Source organism: Eupeodes corollae, chromosome 1 (genome assembly GCF_945859685.1).
Source record: "Eupeodes corollae chromosome 1, idEupCoro1.1, whole genome shotgun sequence".
Classification (NCBI taxonomy): domain Eukaryota; kingdom Metazoa; phylum Arthropoda; class Insecta; order Diptera; family Syrphidae; genus Eupeodes; species Eupeodes corollae.
In genome coordinates this window covers 310,503,225-310,513,847 of record NC_079147.1, presented here as the reverse complement: position 1 = coordinate 310,513,847, position 10,623 = coordinate 310,503,225, and the positions used below count along the sequence as shown (strand labels likewise).

General features: G+C 34.6%; 1 protein-coding gene across 1 annotated transcript; it reads right to left on the bottom strand.

The window, feature by feature from the left end:
* Positions 1-4,942: 4,942 nt before the first annotated feature.
* Positions 4,943-6,865, bottom strand: LOC129940332 (inactive ubiquitin carboxyl-terminal hydrolase MINDY-4B). Its single transcript, XM_056048639.1, has 8 exons — positions 6,718-6,865; positions 6,436-6,662; positions 6,195-6,360; positions 6,077-6,142; positions 5,952-6,022; positions 5,729-5,885; positions 5,595-5,666; positions 4,943-5,532 (listed from the first exon to the last, which is right to left on the bottom strand). The coding sequence occupies exons 1-8, from the start codon at positions 6,772-6,774 to the stop codon at positions 5,137-5,139; spliced, it is 1,212 nt and encodes a 403-aa protein (XP_055904614.1). The 5' UTR covers positions 6,775-6,865; the 3' UTR covers positions 4,943-5,136.
* Positions 6,866-10,623: the final 3,758 nt, after the last annotated feature.

Sequence of the window (10,623 nt, the reverse complement as noted above, 5' to 3'; positions counted from 1 at the left end):
TTTTGTCGCCATGGCTTGTGCAGCTAGTTGCATTTATGAACTCACGCACAGTTTAAATCATTTTAGTATTTAACTTAATTTTCCTTATTTCCCATTATTTATGAGGTGACTTATTATGGGTATTCATTTGACTCTATTTAAATTTGTTTTTGAAGGATCTTATGAAAGGATACTTGTACGACAAACGTACAGGTGTAATGTAATTTATTTACCGATTTGACTTTCGAGCAATAGACTGTTCTTTTATAACGAGAGGTTAATCTTCTTGTAAAACTTGCTCTTCTTCAAGTACAAACGGTTCATTAAATTTTCCAGTCTATTGTGTATTAGGTTTTAAGTTATACAATTAATACAATTCAGATTATTTAGTAGTTAGTTGTAAGAAAGGTTAAGCACGAATAAATGCCAAAACGTGCACACCTCGTGTATCTAAATGACAGAAGGAAATGCACAGTCATTTTTGTTGTCATTGTTGGTAGCAATGTTAATCAACGGTTACAGGGTGAGTATGTAACACTCCTTCGCCCAAAGATGAAACTTCTTCCGAAGACTGAGTCTTTTTGCAAAGTCTATCCGATCGACGAGCTTTAGATTGTATGAGTACTACAATAGGCTGAGTATTTTTGCGAAGCCTATCTGATCGGCGAGGTTCTGGTCGAATTGCTGATAACGTAGTAACTGGTGGTGGTGGCATCTCTGCTGTAGGATTGTCAGATCTCTGCTCCACAGACCTTCGACGGATCTGGTCTGCATGACGATGAATTTCCTTCCCACCTTTGGATTCGATGACTACAGAAACAGGACCCTTAACTTCTGATATTCGACCTGGTTCCCATCTTGGTCCTTCTGCATAATTCCGATACCAAACTGGTTCACCACTATCGTAATTGTTTTGCTTCGAGACATCTTGTTGCTGTGAACCTCTTACTTGAATTGGTATCGATTCAGGATGCAGTTTGTCGAAATATGTGTGAGGTCGCCGATTAAAAATCAACTCCGCAGGTGACTGCCCAGTAGAAGAATGTGGTGTTACGTGTTGATCTAACAAGAATCGTGCTAGACGTAAACGAATATCTCTGTTTGGAACCTTCTTTAAATATTCTTTTGTAGTGCATACCATTCGCTCCACTTGGCCATTTGTTGATGTGTGGAATGAAGCTGAAAAGATATGTTTTATTAAATTATTTTCGCAAAATGTATTAAAATCATAGGATGTATGTAAATGCTGAGCGATTGTCCGAAACAATGCCATCGGGTATGCCATAGGTAGCAAAAAGCTGCCTTAAAACTGTCATGGCACATACGGACGATGTAGAAGCAACAGGATGTACCTCCAGCCACTTGGAGTGTTAGTCTACAACTAGAAAGAAAAGATTTCCCTTGAATGGACCCGCGAAGTCTATATGAATCCTGCACCAAGGATTTTTTTCTTCCTCCCAAGTATATCCTTTGACAGGATAGATATGTCAGAACGCGTTTGCTGGCAGATATTTTCGGCCACCAAACATAACTCCTTGCTAAAGGCTTCATACGAACTATCCCAGGATGGTTTGCGTGAAGTGCGGTTAGAAGCTTTGAACGATGAATTTCAGGGACTACCACTCTCTGACCCCATACTAAACAGCCTCTGATAGATGAAATCTGGTTCCTTAAACAGCCTCTGATAGATGAAATCTGGTTCCTTCGATCAAAAAACACCTTATTGTCTGGTTCAGTTGTAGTTCGCCATCCTCTTAAAGTCCAGTGTAAGACACGTGACAATATCTTGTCTTTTTTGGTCTCTTTTGCAATGTCGTTCGCCTGTAGAAGTGGCGAATCTAGTAGTGCGATCATCAAGACTACTTCTTCTTCTTCGTCTTTTTCAGAATCATTTGATTTGTCATCTGGTAAACGACTTAACGCATCGGCATGAGCAATTTTCTTTCCCGGTTTGTGCTGCAGATTGTAATTGTAGGCGCTTAAGAAAATAATGTTAAGAAGCATCCTCTCTGAAATGGTATTTGGAGTGGGTTTGCAGGGTGAAAACAAACCCAACAACGGTTTGTGGTCCGTATATATCAAGAATGGTCTACCGTATAAATATTCGTGAAATTTTTTGATACTTGTGATAATCGCTAGCGCTTCTTTATCTATTTGTGCATAGTTGCGTTCTGAAAAATATTCCGAATTTTTTTTTCAGAGAAGTAACTTCCTTTTATGTTAATGTTTCTAGTTTTAGATTCTTGGATATTTGTGGGTAGCTTTGGATTCTTAGGTTAATTTTCGATAATTCTTAAGGATCTTAATTTTCAAACTCTATTGGATTTTGGATCAAGTGTACGATAACCTTTTGAGTTTAGATCGTAACCTACTCAACTGATGTCCTCTCAAGACTGTTACTGGGTAACCTATTCTGCAAATAGGCCGCTGTTAACACAGCTTCTCCCCAAACACGATTTGGAAGTTTGGCATCAAATTCGGTTCTTGCGTTCTGCTAAAAAGTTTAGGTGAAGTGTGCATGGAACCGTGTTCCATACACACTTCTTCAAAAATTATTGAACATAGCTTTTATAGCCTTTTATAGCACTAGCAAGTTTATCTTTTGATTTCAGCAAATTCACCACGATGTAACTAGAAAAATCGTCATTTAATGTTAAGACATATCGGTTACCTCTCGAAGTTGATGTCTGTATATGGACGCAGATATAAAAATAAATTAATTGTGAAGGTTGTTTTTCTCTATTTTGTCTCAAAGGGAACTTAGTCTAAGCCAGCTTACCTTTAATGTAATGTTCATAAATGATCTTCTCAGAGCACTTTCTCAGATAAATACCAGTTGCAAGATCTTCTTTTACAAGATTCTGGATATCTTCTAGATCTCTATGACCAATTTAGATGCGACTGATGAATGCACAATGAATTGTCAGTTTTACAGAACAGTTTGATAGACTTTCCAGTTTCCAACTTATAAAGACTGTAATTTCGCTTTGCTTGGCAATAACTCGAGATCCAGTGTATATTTGGCATTTTGTTTAAAAACAACTCCAAGTCCTTGGTTTGCTAACGCTTTTAACGAAAGGAATCCTCCATCCAGCTCAGGAACATATAATACTTCTTTCAGAAGTATCTTCTGGTTCTCGCCATTAGATTCTAGCCAATTCAACCAACCAGATCGACTCAAAGAAATTTTTATCATTGGTTATATGAACTGTAGCTCCAGAGTCAATGTACCAGCCACAACACTCAGCTCTAATGTACTTCACAAACTGCAAACGAGAGAAAATCTTGATTCCTGATGTTATTATGTGATGTCGATACTACAGATGACTGCATGTTTTCCTTTTTGTAAATTGACTTGTATTTGTAGCAGCTCGCTTTTAATGTCCTAGTTTGTTGCAGTTAAAATCCTTGTTTCTTTAATATCCGTCTTATTAGGTTTTGAAAGTTTCGAATTTCTTATTTGTTTATATCACATATTGAAACTTCATCTTCGTTTTTATTTTCATCGAACACTTTACCAGTGAAGTGTTTATTCGTAAAATGGGCTTCATTTCGAACTTCGAGTGCAGTGACGAGCCCAGATAATGGTTCTTCTTAAGTAGAGCCGACTTCCAAAAGTTGACGCCTTATACTTCTTAGAGAAAACTTCCCAAATGCTGATTACATGGGCACTATGCACCAGTTGAACATCCTTTACGCTCAAAGTCAGATAAGATTTCGCTTTATTATTTTTCTTTATCCATTCACCATTGATTTCTGATAATCTCGGTTAAATTATAAGATCCCGATGTTCAATCCTTATAAGGACAGCTTAATTTTTTTCCAAAAAATATAATTTCCTCCATTTAAAAAAGAAAATAATATAATTCTATTATTATTATTTATTCCACGATGCTGAGCCCAAAACCTATTTAAATTTTCTAATGAAAGGATGTTTCCTTTAGAAATAATAAGACGACTTCTTCATCGGAACGAGAATGATTTCATATAATAATTAATTTAATTTAAATATTATTAATTTATTAGAAAAAAAAATTAAAGCAAAGTATCAAACAATGTGAAAGCGTATTTCCACCAGTTTTGAAAAACCTTGAATGCAATTCTTTTGGACTGTTAAATAATTCGTTTTAGAGCTAATTTCAAGTGCTAATTCTAAATCTAAACTCTATTTAAGCTCGAAAATACTCTTTTTTAACAAAATTTTAATATTTTTATCAATATATTCAAAAAACTTGATGTTATAACCTTAAGACTACGAATAAGTAAAAAGATTGATTTTGAATTCAAACTCGATCTAAAGCCATCAAAAACCTCAGATAAAGTAGACATTATTTGATTGGCAATTATTGAACCCTAATCGCTGGGCATTTACTGTGTGCTTTGTAGATGGCAAAGCTTTTAGAGTAAGAGCCTACCTCATTATTTCGCAAACTTTAAAGTGTCTGGGGGAAATTACCGCCGATTTTAAATTTTTAATGAAATTGTGTAAAATATATACACAAATTATCACTCAGACTTCAAGAAAAGTAAGAGATTTTTGTATTTACTTTTAGTAACTGGTACAGGTAAATTGGCAGCGTGCCCGGCCCAAGCTACCATTTATGTATAGGTATACCTTAAGAGTATACACTTATACTATTCTGTACGATACATTTTGTTACTCAGAAAATAAGTAAAGTCTGGACGCCCTGGGCTCTTGGACTATTAGTAAAAATATTGTTCTTGATTCTGGCTGAATATGAATCATTTTTTGTAAGTTGAATAGTGGTCTTGTTATCATACTTTGTTGAATCTCTTTTAATTTCCGTATAAATTTTTGACAACATTTGCTAATAATTATTTTGTTTATGTCTGTAGACTGAATTATAAAAATCCAAACAAAACTATAACAAACTATAGGTATACTTTTTCATGCAAGACGACTTTAAATCTCTTCAAAAACTCAATCCGAAGAATTTAAATATTCACATTACTTTGATTTGAAGCATTTATTAATTTTTCTTAAGGTGTTTAAGCTTGGAGTTAATAAATTCATACGTTAAAAGTGTATCAGTTTTCACACTGCAGTGCATTTTAATAATTGTTTTAATCAGAATTACTTTTTCATGTACATATACTCTTGGGTACAAGTACTTATAAGTGCAGTATTTATTTCATTTAATTGCTGAATAAACAACGAACGACCGAAGTGGGACAGTGAAAAGTGATATAAGCATCTCCCCACTTTGTATGTATCAAGTGAATTAGTGGCGTGTTCATGAGCTCCTCTTTTCCCTCAGTAGGAGCAGGGCCAGACAAACTACTTGAAGTACTTTCAGCTTTTTGGTTGTCCATAGCCGCATTAAACTCCTTTAATCCTCTGTTGTCAATTGTCATCGAAACTTCATTACCAGAGCAACTGTAGTAAACCAAATCGAACCGACTTTCTGCATGGTAATTTCTGAGAAGATCTTGGTTATTGTTGAAAACTACTCCAAAATATCCAATGCAACTGGTTATCCATATTGGAAGGTGTGGTGTTTTTAAACGTGACCCAGGTTGTAGAATTGTTGTCTTTTAGTGGATAAGATATGTTTTCATAAATTGAAACAATAATGGTAAAAGTAAGTAGATACCTGCTTCTTTTCGTTTTCCCAAAGAAGCAATCCAATTGAGCACCGATTTAAAGTACCATATTGTGGAGCAGCCTTCAAAGTCATACATAAAATAAGGTTTTGATTTGCAAAATGATTAATTAAACAAACATTACATAGCTATTTTCATCGCCCGCATGAATAACACCGTTATGAATGTATGGAGTAGCTCTTCCAGTCAATAGTAAAGTTACTATATTTAAAGAGCCCTCTTCTTTGTTTCCGACCAAAGAAACTGTTCCTGGTCCTTTAATATCCATGTCTGACCGAGTTCTTTAAGTTTAATGTCATCAAATTAAAAGGATTTTCGTTAAATAAAATTAAACTGCACATATTTACTTTTCTATAGTTCTTGTCAAAACTGCACTGTACAGGAACAGCATGGCACCTGGGCAATCTTCGGCCGTGTACTATGGAATACAATCTTTAATAATATAACCAATTTTGGGATACGAAAGACTTACGAAGTGTATATTACGTTTAAGGAACGTTTCTAAGGCCCCTTTCGAATCAAGCTGAAACAAATAGAGCTAAAAACAGAAAATAATTATTCAAACATTTTAAAGATCTGAAATAGCTAACTTTTTCTGTGATTGCGTCCTGAAAGTATGTGATGCTGTGAGCAATGAAGGACTCTTCCCCAGGCAGGGCCACAATAAATTTATCGGCTTCGGATATTTGAGTTAAAATTTCCACCATGGATGCGATTAAGGCATCAATTTGCTGTTCTTCGCTAGGACGTAGCAGGCTTTAGATATATTTTTTTATAAACAAAATTAAATATTATAAACCTTTGCACAATCTTTTAAGTCAAATAACTCACTCGGCAGGTGGAGGACCTCCTCCCAAAATGCGTGACAATGACCGTTTGAAAAGTAAATTTTTTAAAATAAATCCTTGCAGGACGGACAATAATCCTCGGGTTCCATTCCGAGGTGATACCAATCCATAAGCATGCTCTTCCTTTGGTGGAGCAAAATTCAAGGCTGTTGTAGTCCATTCACATCTAACCGGCACTGCTGCTGTCCCAAAAATGAACTGCCTTAGATTCTGGCAATGAGAATTCATTAGATTAAACAATTACTTAAATTTTAAAAACACCGACTATGGCCAATTCTGGAGCAATTGGATTTCCACCTAAAGCCCGAAACTGTGTATCCATTCTGAATTTAATTTTTCCCGGCAGTGGCGGAGTTTACTCTCAGGACAGTCAACTGCTAGTGTTGAGTTTCTATTTCCGTCTGAATAGCAGTCAAAAAACTAATTCCAAAATCGCTTGTGAAAATATTTTTCTTTGGCACTTAAGGGTTTTCGTGATTTCATGTTCACACGACGCACGTTTAATATTTAAGACACCCGTAACATGCATCCTTTGCCAAATTCATTGTTCAACCGTTTCCTATATGAAATTCAATAAACCGATAACTTGTCTATCCTAAGTTATGTACATATAAATGTTTCGTGAATGTAGTTTGGGGGATTTAACTGTTTGAAAAGCAGTTAAAAGCGTGAATTGAATTTCGTGCTAACAACTTTTGGTGTAAGCAAAAAGGATCGAAAGTAATTTTGAGCAGAAAAAGAGTGGAGTAGTTTTTATTTGCATTTCTTTATGAAACAATAGACTCATCACCTACAGTATCAACTAAGTTAATTTTGAAAACTTTTGGAGTGGGAGTCTTCAAGGTTGTAGCTAAAATAAGGTCACGTGAATGAGGTATATAAAAATAACAACAAAAAAACAAGCGGTTAATGTTTATTTTCATATAAATACCGGTATTAAGGAATCGTTCTTACTGAAAGGAAATACTCTGGGCTCTTTGAGGAACCACTTTGAAACTTATTATGTAAATTCAAATGAAAAAATTATCACGAGGTATGTTATATTTATTTAACATTAAGAGTGACGTGTTTTGGGAAATTTATAAATCAATTGTATCTATTCCTAGTATATTTTATTGGGTGATTGAAAAACGTATCTACTAGAACATTAATTACCAAAAATATTTATCTTTTTGTTTCAGTGGATATATTAACACTTTAGAACAGTAAATATTATTTATCACTTATTTTTGTTCTGCTTGGAAAAATCAAATAAAAAAGTTTTAATTTAACCTTTCACATTAGTTTTGAAAATCACATAAGTCATAACATAATGTGTTAAATATTCACAATTTATAAAAATAAATGAAGTCAGATATATGTATGTGCATAATGGTCAAAAATGGTCAAAGCTATTCGTAGTTTCTTCAAAGCCATCTAACAAAGCACTTTAGAGGAAATACCTGTAGAGCTACGTCGATTTTATAGTCAAGGCGATGAGAACCGTGCACTTTATGATATGGCTAAGGAGCAGTATTAAGACTACCATTTGTTAGGAGTTGAAATTTATGCAAAAGTATTGATGAAGAGCAATCTGAATTTTCTTTACAAATTTTAATAAATACCAAATTTAACAATTAAACAATCAGTTTAATTTATTTTTTTAACAATTTGTGATGTGGATCAATTCATGGAGAGTATTCCTACCAAAAAAAAAACTGTACAATTCTTTCATTTTTAATCGTGAAATTCGAAAACATAGAACAATGTGACGAAGTGAATTGTTTTTTTATTAATATACTAAGGGCGATTTTGTTGACTATTGTTTAACCTGAAGCAAACTTTCAATTTGACAAACTTGAGAGTTGACTTTAACTCGAGAGTTAAAACAAAAGTTAAGAATCTATTTTGTTCACTATTTTTTTCATAACTCTCGAGTTTGAAAAACAAAAGTTGGCGAACTTTCAGTTTTGAAAATATCCTTGGGATATTTGTGACAGTCAATACAAATTATGTCAGTTTTTAATTTGAAAAGCAAACGAGCTGTTGATGTTTTGATTTTAAAATTAATAAAAAAAAAATAATAAACATGAATATCAAGGAAACGAGAAAACTTACTTACTTACTTAAGGTGGCGCTACAGTCCGGGGCGGACCTGGGCCTCAACCAACAAGTGTCTCCAGCCAGCTCGGTCCCTAGCTAGCTGTCTCCAGTTTCGCACGCCAAGTTGGTTGAAGTCCTCTCCCACCTGGGTGCGCCACCTGAGTCGCGGTCTTCCTCTACTGCGCCGTCCCTCGGGATTGGATTCGAAGACCTTCCGGGCTGGAGCGTTGATGTCCATCCGCTCTACATGACCTAGCCATCTAAGCCGTTGGACTTTGATTCTGCTAACTAAGTCAGTGTCGCTGTACAGCCCGTACAGCTCGTCGTTATAACGAGAAAAAGAATGTCTAAAGTGCTTTATACTCCCGAAGAGGAGGATTGGTTTGTTAAAAATGCTCTTTTATACAAATCAGTGATAGAAAATAAAGAGACAGACAAGGTAACCAATCGCATAATACCTTAATGCAATTAGCAATTACGTGATAGGTCGTAATTCACGTGATCTTTTTAGAAAAATGAAAAATATTTCACTTCCACACTTCAACCAAAACGAGAAAATGTTACCTCCTTTCATCACACGGCAAGGAATCCTTTATTTCTTCTAGCACCATCATTGTCGTGCGTTTTGAGAGACGGAAACGATGCAAAAAGTCTAGGTCATCCCACGTGTTTAATTGAATGCGTTTTCACATTTTATATTCCCGTCTCTCAATTTGCAGGCTTTCTTCATCTTCGCTGCTTGAAGATGAATATGCCGAATTTTCCCAAAAATAATTTCTTCGATACATTTTTGTTAATTTTTTTTTAGTATATAAAACAAAAGTTTTCTTCTTAACTTCTACTTTTTCGGGAAGTTATGAAAATCAAAAGTTTGTAAGCCCTCGAGTTTAAAACCGAAAGTTATAAACGTCAACTTTGAGTGAACAAAACCGAATTCTCAAGTTGACAATAAAAATCCCCAAGTTATGTTCAACTTCTAGTGAACAAAATCGCCCTAAATGTGTAAAGTTTATTCGTTTTGGGAAGTAGAATAGTGTTCATTAATTTCTGTACAAGAAAACCGATGGAAGTCATCAAACTTAAAGTCAGTACATAATAATAACCAGAACTTAAAATGTAACATATTTTGAGACACTTTGAGGTAGGCCCTTTTTCTTTCCGGTTCCATAATAGTCAGAAAGTGGGTTATAAGCTATTTCCTGTATATACATATATGTCACCGGAAATGTATGAAAACTAGGAATTATATACAATTCCTAGGAAATGCATAAAGTGATGTATACATTTCCTAGGAATTGTATACAACTGCTTAAAAAAACTAGTAAATCTCTTAATTTTATATTATGTATATAAAAAATCTGGAAAATAAACCTTACCAACTAAAAATAAAATAAAAAGATTTTTTCTCAATTGTGTATGTACTTATTTAATGTTTATGTTATGGGTGCAATTTTCAATAAGACCAAGCGAACTACTCAAATAAAGTTACACATCATTTGCATATATGTGTGTGAAAAAGAACTTCAAAATAGATGGGAGTTCATTTATATAAAGAGAATAAAGAATAGGGCCCAAAATCGAACCTTGCGGAACACCTTTCAAGACTGGCAAAAAAGGAGAGAGCATATTGGAGACGGATATAGCCTGCTACAGAAGACGAAAATTAGATTGGTGTTTTAGCTTACGTATAAGAATAGAGTGGTCAATTGTGTCAAAAGCTTTTGAAAAATCCAATAGAACCAAAAAACTCACCTTATCGTCATCAAGATGAAACTCTTTGACATTAGAAGTTTTGGGTACAGAAAATTTAAGCCTAGACACAGTATCAGAGATATCATATCTTATTTATTACAGCAGTATGATTAAGCGAGGACGTACCGGGCAAGGTTAAGAATTGTTTGTTCAACTCACTACTATCGATGTTAAAACAATCATTTGAGCTTGTTTGCCTGCCAATTCCGACCTCGTTTAGGTTGTTCCACAGTTTTCGGCCATTAATTACCAAATTAAGGCGACTTTTAAAAAATGTTGACGAGGATATTTCTGGAGTAAAGCACGTTTGGTTCTTTCATATTAAGATTTAGTTTAG